The sequence below is a fragment of the Heterodontus francisci genome, chromosome X, assembly GCF_036365525.1.
Source record: "Heterodontus francisci isolate sHetFra1 chromosome X, sHetFra1.hap1, whole genome shotgun sequence".
Classification (NCBI taxonomy): domain Eukaryota; kingdom Metazoa; phylum Chordata; class Chondrichthyes; order Heterodontiformes; family Heterodontidae; genus Heterodontus; species Heterodontus francisci.
The window spans coordinates 5,501,658-5,516,916 of NC_090421.1; the positions used below are offsets into that span (position 1 = coordinate 5,501,658).

The 15,259-nt window shown below is 48.8% G+C and overlaps 1 protein-coding gene and 1 pseudogene across 2 annotated transcripts in view; one reads left to right on the plus strand and one right to left on the minus strand.

Moving 5' to 3' along the window:
• Positions 1-4,954: 4,954 nt before the first annotated feature.
• LOC137358747 (U2 spliceosomal RNA) lies at positions 4,955-5,061 on the minus strand (annotated as a pseudogene).
• A 2,057-nt stretch (positions 5,062-7,118) lies between these two features.
• Positions 7,119-15,259, plus strand: part of erbb3a (erb-b2 receptor tyrosine kinase 3a) — a 145,399-nt gene continuing 137,258 nt past the window's right edge. For both annotated transcript variants that reach the window (XM_068024649.1, XM_068024648.1), the window contains exon 1: positions 7,119-7,455. In XM_068024649.1, the coding sequence (XP_067880750.1) occupies positions 7,389-7,455 (67 nt within the window). In that variant the 5' untranslated portion in view covers positions 7,119-7,388. The remainder of the gene's footprint in view (positions 7,456-15,259) is intronic.

Sequence of the window (15,259 nt, forward strand, 5' to 3'; positions counted from 1 at the left end):
TACACTGTGGTCTTTCCCCATTGAGCCTTTGCTGCGGCTGCCCCAAGCTTTAGTGCGTCCCTCAGCACGTAGTCCTGGACCTTGGAATGTGCCAGTCTGCAACATTCGGTGGTGGACAACTCTTTGCGCTGGAAGACCAGCAAGTTTCGGGCAGACCAAAGGGCGTCTTTCACCGAATTGATAGTCCTCCAGCAGCAGTTGATGTTTGTCTCGGTTTGCGTCCCTGGGAACAGCCCGTAGAGCACAGACTCCTGTGTTACAGAGCTGCTTGGGATGAACCTCGACAAAAACCACTGCATCTCTTTCCACACTTGCTTTGCAAAGGCACATTCCAGGAGGAGGTGGGCGACCGTCTCTTCCCCACCACAGCCAACGCGGGGGCACTGTGCGGAGGGGGCGAGACTTCGGGTGTGCATGAAGGATCTGACGGGGAGGGCCCTTCTCACCACCAGCCAAGCTACGTCTTGGTGCTTGTTTGAAAGTTCTGGTGATGAGGCATTCCGCCAAATGACTTTGACGGTCTGCTCGGGGAACCATCCGACAGGATCCACCGTTTCCTTTTCCCGTAGGGCCTTGAGGACATTCCGTGCAGACCACTGCCTGATGGACTGGTGGTCAAAGGTGTTTTTCCGCAGAAACTGCTCCACGAAGGATAGGTGGTACGGCGCCGCCCAACTGCATGGTGCGTTCCGCGGCAATGTGACCAGGCCCATCCTTCGCAACACCGGGGACAGATAGAACCTCAGCACGTAGTGACACTTGGAGTTTGCGTACTGGGGATCTACACATAGCTTGATGCAGCCGCACACGAAGGTGGTCATCAGGATGAGGGCCACGTTGGGTACATTTTTCCTGCCCTTGTCCAGAGATTTGAACATCGTGTCCCTCCGGACCCGGTCCATTTTAGATCCCCAGACGAAGCGGAAAATGGCTCGGGTGACTGCCACGGCGCAGGAGTGGGGTATGGGCCAGACCTGCGCCACGTAGAGCAACAACGTGAGCGCCTCGCACCTGATGACCAGGTTCTTACCCACAATGGAGAGAGATCGCTGCCCCCACATGCCCAACTTTTGTCGTACCTTGGCTACTCGCTCCTCCCATGTTTTGGTGCACGCCCCGGCCCTTCCGAACCATATCCCCAGCACCTTCAGGTAATCTGACCTGACGGTGAAGGGGACAAAGGATCGGTCAGCCCAGTTCCCAAAGAACATGGCCTCGCTCTTGCCGTGGTTAACTTTGGCTCCCGAGGCCAGTTCGAACTGGTCGCAGATGCTCATCAGTCTGCGCACGGACAGCGGATCCGAGCAGAAGACGGCGACGTCATCCATGTACAGGGAGGTTTTGACCTGAGTGCCTCCGCTGCCTGGGATTGTCACCCCTCTTATGCTCGCATCCTTCCTAATAGACTCAGCAAAGGGTTCAATACAGCAAACAAACAAGACCGGGGAAAGAGGACAGCCCTGTCTGACTCCAGATTTGATCGGGAAACTTTCAGATTCCCACCCGTTGATTGAGACTGCGCTACTGATGTTTGTGTAGAGCAGTTGGATCCAATTGTAGATTCCCTCCCCAAACCCCATTTTGGAAAGCACGTCCATCATGTAGGTGTGCGATATCCTGTCAAAAGCCTTCTCCTGGTCCAGGCTGATGAGGCAGGTGTCCACCCTCCTGTCCCGTACGTAGGCGATCGTATCCCTGAGTAGCGCGAGGCTATCAGAGATCTTCCTGCCGGGTACAGTACAGGTCTGATCGGGGTGAATCACCAGCTCCAGAGCAGACTTGACTCGACTGGCTATGACTTTGGACAGAATCTTGTAATCAACATTAAGCAGTGAGATGGGCCGCCAATTTCTGATTTCTACCCTCTCCCCCTTCTGCTTGTAAATGAGGGTGATGATGCCTTTTCTCATGGATTCTGACATGCTACCGGCCAGGAGCATACTCTCGTATACTTCCAGCAGGTCCGGGCCGACCCAGTCCCACAGGGCCGAGTACAACTCGACCGGTAAGCCGTCGCTTCCGGGAGTTTTACTCGCCTCGAAAGACTCGACGGCCTTTGTCAGCTCGTCCAGAGTTAGCGGCTTGTCCAATCTCTCCCTCCTGCTGTCATCTAAGACCTCTGTGATAGATGACAGGAAGGACTGGGAGGCTCTGCTGTCTGTGGGCTTCGCGTCATACAGCCCAGCATAAAAGGATTTGCTGATCCTTAGTATGTCGGACTGCGAAGACGTCACCGAGCCATCTTCTTCCTTCAGGCTGCTGATAACAGAGCTCTCTCTGTGTACCTTTTGGAAGAAGTAACGCGAGCACGTCTCATCCTGCTCGATGGAGCGGACTCTGGACCGGAAGATGATCTTGGAGGCCTCCTTGGCAAAGAGCGAGGCCTGCTGGCTCTTCACCTCTTGGAGGTCCTCCTTGACCTCGACCCCCATTGACTGCAACCGGAGTAGATTTTGCATAATTTTCTGGAGTCGGGACAGTTCCCTCTGTCTCTCTCTCGCCTTCTGAACACCTTTGTGGATGAAGAACCTCTTGATGTTCTCCTTAATCGCTTCCCACCAGTGAACTGGAGACTCAAAGAGGGGTTTCACGGTCCTCCAACCATTGTAATCCCTTTTGAGTTCCTCAACGTTCTCTGGGGTCAGCAGTGTCGCATTGAGCTTCCACGTCCCTCTACCAACCCGCTGGTCGTCCTGTAAGTGACAGTCAGCCAGTAAGAGGCAGTGGTCGGAGAAGAACACCGGCTTGACGTCGGTGGATCCGACCGTGACAGCACGGGACACAAACAGGAAGTCAATCCTGGAACGGGCAGACCCGTCCGATCTTGACCATGTGTATCTGCGCTGCGCTCCGTCTGCAGGTTTGCTGAAGACGTCGTGCAGTTTGGCATCCTTAACTGTTTCTATGAGGAATCTGGACGTAGCGTCCAGTTTGCTGTCGTCACTGCCGGATCGTCCAGCCGCATCGATGATGCAGTTGAAGTCACCGCCTAGGATGACCGGCCTGGACGTCGCCAGCAGCAGTGGGAGCTGCTGGAAGACGGTCAGCCGCTCGCTGCGTTGTACCGGGGCGTACACGTTGATCAACCGGAGCGGAGCGTTGTTGTACATCACGTCTGCTACGAGGAGGCGGCCGCCCACCACCTCCTTAACTTCGGAGATGGTGAAGTTACCTCCCCGCAGCAGAATACCCAGGCCGGAGGAACGGCAGTCATTACCCCCCGACCAGATCGATGGCCCGTGGGACCACCATCGTGACCACTGCCTGTAGGTGCTGAGGTGTGGTATTCCACACTCCTGCAGAAACAGTAGGTCAGCTTTGACCTTGGCAAGGTAATCCAAGGTTGAAACACATCGCGTAGTAGATTTAATGCTACACACATTAATGGAAGCAATTCTTACACCCATTTTTTACTAAAAATTAGTTGTTGCTTCCCATACCATTTGTCCTCGCTAGTCCCAGTCCTTCCCCTTCGGGATGTTCCTGCATACCCATCGTATGCGCAAGCAGTTTCACGTTGGTTGGGCTCAGAAACCCCTCCTGATTTTTCATGAAGGGTTTGTGCCGCTCGGGTGACATCGGGGGGGTCTTGTAGGCAGAGAGGATTGGGTTGTCCTCAGCTGCTTCCATCTGTTCCTCCTCGAAAACATCACAGCTCCCGGTCTCCCGGAGCTCAGGTGCGCCAGACGTGTCTTTGCTCCCGGTGTCCCGGAGCTGAGATGCGTTGGCCACGTCGTTACGTGTGGGGAATTGGGGTTGGGGCACGCCGGGCCCATCACAGCTTCCAGTGCCCGGGGGCTGGGATGCTTTATCATCCATCTCGGAGTTCTGCCGCCTCTTTTGAAGGGGCTGTCGTTCCAGCATTTCCCCGTCCAGTGAAGAGGAGTTGTTGCAGTCTGATTCAGAAGAGAGCCTCCTCTTGCCACTGGTTTGGGTGGTGGCTTTGGGATGTTTTTTCTTTGTGGTTTTCCTCTGGACCACTTGCCACTGACCTGTTTGTCCATCTGCTGCCTCCTCCTCCATTGATTCTGTCTGTGGAGGAGGGGTTTCCGGGCGCTGGGTAGGTGCTGGGTCGTTGGTTTCAGCCGCCTCCCCTTTCTTCTCAGGTTGAAGTTCCTCACTGCGGAGAAGGTTGCTGGTCTCCTTTCGAACAGCGGACGCCTTCGTCGAACCTTCGCCCGGCCATTCCTTGGACCTTGCCGCCTGAGCATAGCTGAGACAACGTTTGGGGCAGGTCTTGTAGAGATGGCCTGCCGCACCGCACAAGTTGCAACACTTAGTCTGCTTACAGTCCTTGGTCTGATGGCCTTCCTCCTTGCAGTTCTTGCAAACAACCGTGCTGCAGTTGGCTGCCATGTGACCAGATTTGCCACAGGTGCGACAAACTCTGGGCTGCCCAGCGTAGACCAAGAAGCCTCGACTTCCCCCGATAGCGAAGCTGGAGGGAGGGTGGATGATGGCTCCACTGGGATCTACCTTCAAGGTCACCTTGACCTGCCGCTTGCTGGTCCAGATCCCAAAGGGGTCCTTGACATCAGTGCTGCTGCCGGCCACCTCGACGTACCTGGCGAGAAAGGTGAGTACATCCACCACCGGAACATGGGGGTTGTAGAGGTGAATCGTCACCACCCGGTCCCGTTGTGACGGAAGCGTGAAGAGCGGCTCCGCTGTGAGGATCGACAGTGGCGCCCGGTCCCCTTTCTCCTTGAACGCCTTCAGGAACTTGATGCATCCCGCCACATTCCGGAACGTCACGTCGAAGTATCCACTGCTGGGGAAATCCTGTAGGCAGAAGACGTCCGTCGCTTGAAATCCGCAGCAATCGAAGAGAATTTTCTTGATGAAAAAGGTGCGATCGACCGGTGCATCTCCTTCCTTGTCCTTCACGACCACCCGAACGGTGTTGCGCACTCCCTGGCCCGAAGCTCGAAAATTGGTTATAGCCATTTTACTCAAAGCTTCCCCAGGATCAAAAGGCAATGATCATGGTCTCTTCTCAATCAAATAAGCACTGATAAGAACAGATACTACACTTGATCTTAGCCAAAAGGCCGAAGATTTGCCACAGGTGCAACAAACTCTGGGCTGCCCAGAACAGACCAAGAAGCCTCGACTTCCCCCAATAGCAAAGCTGGAGGGAGGGTGGATGATGGCTCTGTTGGCATCTACCTTCAAGGTCACCTTGACCTGCCGCTTACTGATCCAAATCCCAAATGGGTCCTTGACATCAGTGCTGCTGTTGGCCACCTTGATGTACCTGGTGAGGAAAGTGAGTACATTCACGACAGGAACATGGGGGTTGTAGAGGTGAATTGTCACCACTTGGTCACGTTATGACGGCAGCGTGAAGAGTGGCTCCGTTTTGAGGATGGACAGCGGTGCCTGGTTTCTCTTCACTTTGAACACCTTCAGGAACTTGATGCATCCTGCCACATTCTTGAACGTCACGTCGAAATATCCACTGCTGGGGAAGTCCTGCAGGCAGATGTCTGTAGTGTGGAATCCACAGCAATCGATGAGGATTTTCTTGATGAAGAGCTTTGATCTGATCTGTTGGTTGTGGGGTCGCTTAGCATCCATGTAGTCCTGTGTTGTAGCTTCACCAGGTTGGCACCTCATCTTGAGGGCATCTGAACATAAGATGATTTTCAGTGCTCAATGTGTTCCAGTTTGGCAGAAAATGCCCTGCAATGTTACTATATAACTAGCCACTAGATGGAGCTTCAGAGCAATAGCGATCCCTTCCTTCTGCCCCGATACGCTGGTCAAGATCAGCGATGCACTGTGTCGGGGATATCACGGGCACAAACACATTCTTTGTCGTGTAATTATGAGGCAGTGCTTGTTTAAGCACTGTTTTATGAAAATCAGACGCACTAACTCATTTACACTATTATATATCATTGCATTTTCATTCTCAGCATCTGGGTGTGGCTAGCAAGGCTGACATTTATTGCCCATTCTTAGTTTCCCTGATTTGATACAACTGAGTGGCTTGCAATAAAAACAAAGTGCTGGAAATACTCAGTAGGTCAGGCAGCATCTGTGGAGAGAGAAACAGAGTTAACATTTCAGGTTAATAACCTTTCCTCAGGAACTGAGTGGCTTGCAAGGCCACTTTAAAATGTCATAAAATGATACAGCACAGGAGGCCATTTGGCCCATCATGGTGTGAGACTGACGCGCATATCGCCCTGACTGGATTTCTTTCTCTAAAGGATATTACTGAAGCAGTTTTTGTTTTTACAGTCCAACATTTCATAGTTTTTTTTTTACTGATTCCAGCCTTTGATTTCCAGATTTTCTAAAGTGAATTCAAAATCTCAAACTATGCACTCACTTTCATGTTGGATTATTAATCCCAGCCTCTGGGTTACCGGTCCAGTAATATAACCATGACACTATATACGCATATTGTCCTTATGATGGAAATGGTACGTGACTCTTCCAAACCAATTAATTACTCCTCAATAACAGCGACAATTCCTTTTTAAAACTAAAGCAGTGTCGGAGCTTTGATAACTCATTTCGTGAGTGCACCACCATTTCTGCATTACAAAATGACTACACTCCAAAAGTACTTCAGTGGCTAGAAAGGGCGTTGGGACGTCCTGGGGTTGTGAAAAGCGCCATTGAAATTCAAGTCCATCTTTCTTAAACCATACAAGATAGGTAAGTCTTGGGTTTGGTCCTTTGGCCCTCCGTGACCCTCAGCTAGGAAGTAGTAAAATCAGCCACGGTTCTGATATAAAAGTAAAATACTGCAGATGCTGGAAATCTGAAATAAAAACAAGAAATGCTGGATTCACTCAGCAGGTCTGGCAGCATCTGTGAAAAGAGAAGCAGAGTTAACGTTTCGGGTCGGTGACCCTTCTTCGGAACTGACAACGAGCCCTGCACACTCCGAAAAACGTGCTGTAAAGTGACTTGATAAACTGGATAAATGCACTTTAGCAACGGGCATTTCACAAAAATGAGCGAAAGTAAGAATTGTTGAAACACTGCCTCGTATTTCTTCGCCAGATTCATCCTTTAAATCCAGTCCATTTTCCCAAACACTCCCTTAGATTTATTGAAGTACTGTAGACATCTTTGAGATGCAGTTACACACCTTCCTAGTGATGCGATTGGCCTCAGAAAGCTGGAGAGCAGCCCATCCCATGTGTCATATCAGCTCAATGTAATTTGACAGTACTCAGCGTGAAACTGACTGGAGCGGATTGTACGAGCGACTACTCGAGTGGAAATTAAAAACTTTGAAAACATTTCTCAAAGTTTCCAAACACTGGATCCCGATGACCTAACCGTCTCTTTTTTAAAAAAAAAAGTCATGGAAGTAATTTCCTAGAAGGAAATTAAAGAAACGAGCCTAATCTGGGAACGAGAAGATGACAAATTTGCAGGTGTTGGGAATATACGTGCTGTGGATTGTAAATGGTGTTACCTCTCAGTCAGGTAGGTGGGGTCGACCCTATGCTTTCAACCTTTGAATCTACAAAAATGATCTGTCATTTCTGGTTATGTCCTGGTTAACCTAATTTGGTGCGTTCTTATGGTATGGACGGTTAAAATTGTCGTTTTGAATAAAAAGTCCGATGACGAGCCTTTTCTTTCGAGACGGAAACCTGTTTAAGTTTTTGCGCAATCGTCTAACGATAAACTCGGGTTGCTTTGTGGGAGTGTATCAGGTTGAGAGAACCTTCTTGTCGCCTGGTAGTTAATGTGTTAACAGGTTAATGGTCAGCTAGTTTGAGTTAATGTGAGAGTCGAGCAAGGACCAAACCAGGGGCAGCTGTTCGTTCACAGGTTGTGGTGAACGCGGAAACCTTTGAACTTCACACTTTTGCCGCCTTTCGTTTGTTTGGATAGCAAACTTAGAGTGTGCTTTAAAATCGAAAATCACAGCCAGACATCGTGGAAGTTTTACCACGTTGGCCACAACTAATGTTTTACTCATTGATATATTTGCCATAGTCACCTCTTTGTTATTAGACTATTCAATGCAATGGAGCTCAGTACCCCACGCCTTTAAAGAAGGATTCAGCGTAGCTCACATTTAAAACTATTCCCCTTGATCTTTGGTGTCATTTTAGCCCTTGCCGGAGTCTGCGGGTACTCTCAAACTTGGTGCTTCTTTAGGTTGGAGAGTGACGTCCAGATTCTGATTCTCCCATCTTCCGTAGCCAGAAATCGTCTCCCTTATCCCGATGGCAGAATCCCCAAACCACAGTTTCAAGAGTCCCTGCTGCCACTGCGAAAAGGGAAAGTCTTTTTTCCCCCCAAAATATACTTTATTCATAAAAATCTGTTTTTCAAAAAAATACATTACAAAACAGTTCAAAACCGCTCCCAAGTTGACATTTCAAAAAGTGCAAAGGGAATCAGTTTTCTTCAATACAGGAGTGAGTTGCCTCACAACCCTTCCATTCCATTTTACATACAATGTACATTTTACAGCAAAACCATATTTTAGTGAATACAGCCCCAGGGGTTTCCCATGGATCCAGCCCCTCGGTTCACTATGGCAGGAGGGCCTTATACAGTGGTCTTTCCCCATTGAGCCTTTCTTGCGGCTGCCCCAAGCTTTAGTGCGTCCCTCAGCATGTAGTCCTGGACCTTGGAATGTGCCAGTCTGCAACACTCGGTCGTGGACAACTCTTTGCACTGGAAGACCAGCAAGTTTCAGGCAAACCAAAGGGCATCTTTCACCGAGTTGATGGTCCTCCAGCAGCAGTTGATGTTTGTCTCGGTGTGCGTCCCTGGGAACAGCCCGTAGAGCACAGACTCCTGTGTTACAGAGCTGCTTGGGATGAACCTCGACAAAAACCACTGCATCTATTTCCACACCTGCTTTGCAAAGACACATTCCAGGAGGAGGTGGGCGACCGTCTCTTCCCCACCACAGCCACCGCGGGGGCAGCGTGCGGGGGTGGTGAGATTCTGGGCATGCAGGACGGATCTGACGGGGAGGGCTCTTCTCACCAAGCTACATCTTGGTGCTTGTTTGAAAGTTCTGGTGATGAGGCATTCTGCCAAATGACTTAGGCGGTCTGCTCGGGGAACCATCCGACAGGATCCACCATCTTTTCCCGTAGGGCCTTGAGGACATTCCGTGCAGACCACTGCCTGATGGATTGGTGGTCAAAGGTGGTTTTCTGCACAAACTTTCCCACGAAGGATAGGTGGTACGGCACGGTCCAACTGGATGGAGTGTTCCGCAGCAATGTGGCCAGACCCATCCTTCAACACCAGGGACAGATAGAACCTCAGCACGTAGTGACACTTGGTGTTTGTTTACTGGGGCTCTACACACAGCTTGATGCAGCCGCACACGAAGGTGGTCATCAGGTTGTGGGCGACGTTGGGTACGTTTTTTCCCGCCCTTATCCAGAGATTTGAACATCGTGTCCCTCCGGACCCGGTCCATTTTGGATCTCCTGATAAAGCAGAAAATGGCTCAGGTGACCGCCGCAGTGCAGGAGTGGGGTATGGGCCAGACCTGCGCCACGTACAGCAACAACGTGAGCGCCTCGCACCTGATGACCAGGTTCTTACCCACAATGGAGAGAGATCGCTGCCCTCACATGCTCAGTTTATGTTGTATCCTGGCTACTCGCTCCTTCCAGGTTTTGGCACACGCCCCGGCCCTTCTGAACCATATCCCCAGCACCTTCAGGTAGTCTGACCTGACGGTGAAGGGGACAAAGGATTGGTCAGCCCAGTTCCCAAAGAACATGGCCTCGCTTTTGCCGTGGTTAACTTTGACTCCCGAGGCCAGTTCGAACTGGTCGCAGATGCCCATCAGTCCGCGAATGGACAGTGGATCCGAGCAGAAGACGGCGACGTCGTCCATGTACAGGGAGGTTTTGACCTGAGTGCCTCCGCTGCCCGGGATTGTCACTCCTCTGATACCCACATCCTTCCTAATAGACTCAGCAAAGGGTTCAATACAGCAAACAAACAAGACCGGGGAGAGAGGACAGCCCTGTCTGACTCCAGATTGGATCGGGAAACTTTCCGATTCCCACCCATTGATTGAGACTGCGCTACTGATGTTTGTGTAGAGCAGTTTGATTCAATTGCAGATTCCATCCCCAAACCCCATTTTGGAAAGCACGTCCATCATGTAGGTGTGCGATATCCTGTCAAAAGCCTCCTCCTGGTCCAGGCTGATGAGGCAGGTGTCCACCCTCCTGTCCCGCACATAGGCGATCGTATCCCTGAGTAGCGCGAAACTATCGGAGATCTTCCTGCCGGGTACAGTACAGATCTGATCAGGTTGAATCACCAACACCAGAGCAGACTTGACCCGACTGGCGATGACTTTGAACAGAATCTTGTAATCAACATTAAGCAGTGAGATGGGCCGCCAATTTCTGATTTCTGCCCTCTCCCCCTTCCGCTTGTTGATGAGGGTGATGATGCCTTTCCTCATGGATTCTGACATGCTGCCGGCCAGAAGCATACTCTCGTATACTTCCAGCAGGTCTGGGCTGATCCAGTCCCATAGAGTCAAATACAACTTCACCGGTAAGCCATCACTTCCGGGAGTTTTACTCGTCTCGAAGGACTTGACGGCCTTTGTCAGCTCATCCAGCGTTAGTGGTTTGTCCAGACTCTCCCGCATGCTGTCATCTAAGACCTCCGTGATAGATGACAGGAAGGACTAGGAGGCTTTGATGTCCGCGGGCTTCGCATTGTACAGCCCAGCATAAAAGCTGATCCTTAGTATGTCGGACTGCGAAGACATTACCAAGCCATCCTCTTCCTTCAGGCTGCTGATAACAGAGCTCTCTTTCTCTACCTTTTGGAAGAAGTAACGCGAGCACGTCTCATCCTGCTCAATGGAGCGGACTCTGGACCGGAAGATGATCTTGGAGGCCTCTGAACCAAACAGAAAGGCCTGCTGGCTCTTCACCTCTTGGAGATCCACCTTGACCTCGACCCCCATCGACTGCAGCTGGAGCAGATTTTGCATACTTTTCTGAAGTCTGGACATTTTCCTCTTCCTGTCTCTCTCCCTCTGAACACCTTTGAGGATAAAAAAACCTCTTGATGTTCGCCTTGATCTCTTCCCACCAGTGCACTCAAAGAGGGGTTTCTTGGTTTTCCAACCTTTGTAATCCCTTTTGAGGGAAGGTCAGGTTTGTTAACACTATGGAATGCAGCCCACAAAGGAATGCGGATCACTTGTGTATACTGCTTTTATACTGTTCCAAGACCTGCACTCATGACACTGACTGCAACCTCCAAGTGAACTTGTGATTCACCAAGAGTGGCAGACAACCTTGGTGAATTCTGGCATGTTTGTTTACTGGCTGCAGAAGTCCCAAGCATCAGCAGCTGGAGTTAAGAGTTAGAGTTATGACAAATAAAAGCAATTGTACAGATTATCTAGGCATTCTTCTCATTTGTTTGGGGCATCTTGCTGTTTGCCAATCAGTTCCTGTGTACTTTGCACTTCCAAGTAATTCACTGCATGTGTTAAGGTGTTATATAGATGCAAATCTCTTTTTTTTTTCTGCATTAAACCTAAAGAACAAATTTTGTTTGTTCATGTCTTCTCTGTCTTAACTCTTTCCCCCTCAAGACTCAATAATTCTCATTAATTTTAATTGTACTAATTGAGTGCTGGGGATGAGTTGGAAGTTTAACTTATTTAAATGCTGATGAGACAGGCAAATCCTTTTTTATGAATCAAGAGTCAGGTTAATTTTGTGTTTTGAATTTTTGTTATTAACTGTAGAGACTGTTAAAAATTTAACCCTTTCTTTCCAAACCTGCCCTTTCTGCTACAGTAATGATGCTTTCTGCCCTGTTTACACTGTGAGCTCAGATGTACTTTTGCCTGTGAATGTATGGTCCACACAATTGCATTCACCCTTTTATTAAAGTTTCCGATTGGAATTTTCTTACTTGGTATTGAAAGAAAAAAAATTACCCTTGGCTGCTTTACTCCACTACCAAGCATTTTAAGCCCCACTGCCCTGCCCCGCCACCTTAGCCTCTAACAATAAGTATGAGAAGGTCAATGATGACTTTGTCAGTAAGATTGAGACCATCTATTCAACTGCCTGCCTTGGTCTATCTGCTGCTGAAACCCTCATCTATACTCGACTATTCCCATCTAACTTGCATCACGTTTTCACTTGCCCATCCAACCTATTCTCAGCACCTCCAATTTAAAGTTCTCATTCTCGTGTTTAACTTCCTTCATGGCTTTGCCCTTCCTATCCCTGTAACAAGCTCCTCCAGGACTATGCATTTATTTGACTCTGGTCTCATGTGCATTCTCCCCTCCCCTCCCCACCCCACCACTGGGGGCTGTGCCTTCAGATGTCTAAACCCTGCACTTTGAAATTCCCTCCCTAAACCTCTCCTCTCTGATCCATCTCTCTCCTTTTTAAGACTGTCCACAAATCCACCCCCTAATTATTTTTGTCTAGTTACGCTTCTGTGAAGTGCCTTGGGACACTTCTCTACATTAAAGGTGCTATATAAATGCAAATTGTTGATACTGCAGTCAGCTGCCATTTGTTGCACAGTAGGTTGTCATCCTTCCATCTATGAAAGATGATGGACACGCAGCAAACAATCCATCCCTTGGTGCACCTTTGCTGATGGCTGTGAAGGCCAATCCTTGAGTGGCGGGTACTGCCACAAGTGCCACATGTGAAGCTGCCAAGTGACACCAAGAGTTGTTTTTGTTGCAAAACTTACGAGACACAATGTTTGGCAGTATGGGCCAGTCGCCCATCGAGCACGTTCCTTGTGCAGCCCATGTATGTCACGCCCTATCACAACGGGGCGGTGCAGTGGTTAGCACCGCAGCCTCACAGCTCCAGGAACCCGGGTTCGATTCTGGGTACTGCCTGTGCGGAGTTTGCAAGTTCTCTCTGTGACCGTGTGGGTTTTCTCCGGGTGCTCCGGTTTCCTCCCACCGCCAAAGACTTGCAGGTGATAGGTAAATTGGCCATTATAAATTGCCCCTAGTGTAGGTAGGTGGTAGGGAATATGGGATTACTGTAGGGTTAGTATAAATGGGTGGTTGTTGGGCGGCACAGACTTGGTGGGCCGAAGGGCCTGTTTCAGTGCTGTATCTCTAGATAAATAAAATAAACTTCCACCCCACCCATTGTACCTCCTGAGGAAAGGTTTCTTCCACCCTGCCCCCCCCCCCACCCCCAAAAAGGTAAATTAAGCAAAGTCTCAGAACCGTTATCTTACTACAACACGGCACTAAAACTCAATGCCATCAAGTAGGAATGTGGGCAGGTTTGATTTTCTGTTGAATCCACAATCTGCCAAGAGCTGCTGAGCTAGGAGGCACCAAGCAGAAGTTATGATGTCTTTCTGCAGGGGAGAGGAAAATACATCAGGAGGGAGTCATGCCAGCAATATTTAGTATCTTGGGTGGCAGCTACAAGAATATTGGAGATGTTCGGAGAACAGGATGTCCACCTAGCCTCTCGGCAGTCGATGTGCTGAGGTCAGGTGGACCCACCATTCTATTAGAATTTCTCCAGGTTTCTGCCACAGTACTGAAAGGCTCTAATCAAAGTCATCAATAACATTCTCTCTGACTGTGGCCTTAGGATGTTTTTCTGCTTTAAAGGCACTAAATAAATGCAAGTTGTTGTTTCACTTTACTTCCCCTTAGCAGTTGTTTCTTTATCTTGTATTTTATAAAGACAGCATCTCTTTCCGTACAGTGTATGAAGTGATTTGGCTCAGTAGTAAATCCTGCAGCTGACTACACTTGCCATGTGTAGAGCAATTTCCTCTTCAATACCACAGTTTTACATAAAAGGCCTGGAGGCAGTAAAAATCTCGGTTTCAGAGTGGCTGAGAGTGATAACGGATCACCTGCCCAACTATGTCAAATCACAGAGAACAATATCGTATTATTTAAAGATCATTAAACAATGGAGAAATTGGTTTCAAACTTGTCTTTGGAGAAGAATCTTTAACTAATTGAACTGCCGTTATTAAATCTGAATGTATATTATCAGACACTGAGCATTTGGTTGAGGGCCTATGACCTCTCTGCCCTGGGTGAAATGCAGTACAATGAAGCTTTTTAATGTCCTCTCTGCATTTAATTTTCAATCTCTCTTTTCTCCTCTGAACAGCTTTGTCAGATGCTGCAATCCATCTGTGATGCAGTGTCATCCTCCTGAATTCATATTCCCAAGTCCAGTTAGCTAAGCTGAACCTACTTTTCTTCCTGACTACTTACCCCTGGTTTCTTTAATGAAGTTGAGTTGTATAACAAAGCAATAAAATAGCATAAGTCTTTTTAAAAGAAAAAAGTTTTCCCTAGGTCGTAGTAGACTCTTACTCAATAGATCATCTAAACCCCTGTCTCTCAGAAGTTAAGAGCTACAGCAGCTTTATTAAGACCGCTACCGTTTCTAAAGGGGAGTTTAATATGTATGAACAGTCTAGAGTGGAAGTTAACCCAAGAGCTCAGTGTGGAACTGAGTCGTACAGACTGGGAAGGTCCCAGGCTTGTTTCCCAATACTGTACAGAGTTAGCTGATTTGAGCCTGGACAGCTGTTGGGGAACAATAGTCAGTATATACAGTCCATAATTGGGGGGGGGGGGGGCGGGGAAGCCAGAGATCCTTCTCCTGAGTGCTACTCAATAGCTCCTGCAGGATAATGTATGCGTGTCTGGACATTGGGTGAAAACAAGGTTATGCTTGCCTGTGAGGCTCCCTCTGCCCTTTGATTAAATAGGTTCATTGTCTAATCTCGCACATGAAGAATGGTCACTTGGGTTGGAACTGTCAGCATCCACAGAATGGTTCTCCAGCGAGTGTCAGCCCCTTCCGGAGAGAAGGGAAAAGATTGGGGGAGAAAAACAACAACTGTTTCAGGGAAGCCAAGTGTTAAGTTCCGGCAGCTTCTGACTTTTGCCACAAAAAGTTTTCAGAGAAGAGTTACTTTAACTGTGCTTTAAAGCATAACCATTCGTGCAAATTATTTTAAAAGAAGGGTTTGTGCTGGGAGGTAGTTAAGATGTTTCTGAGCTAGCTTTAATGCTGTTTCCTCAGATTGTAAATGATAGGCAATTTGTTAGCTTGTTTTGGTAATTGATAAACGCTTCGCAGCCATTTTGTTGAGATGTTACTTGTCCTCTGCTTCGGGGGCTTTGGTAGCCCTTCCCTTTTGGGTTGTGAAAAGTAGGTAAAACACAAGCAGGTTGCATTTAAAAATAGAATGTTGCAAGGCAGTCTGACAGGCTATGAGAAGG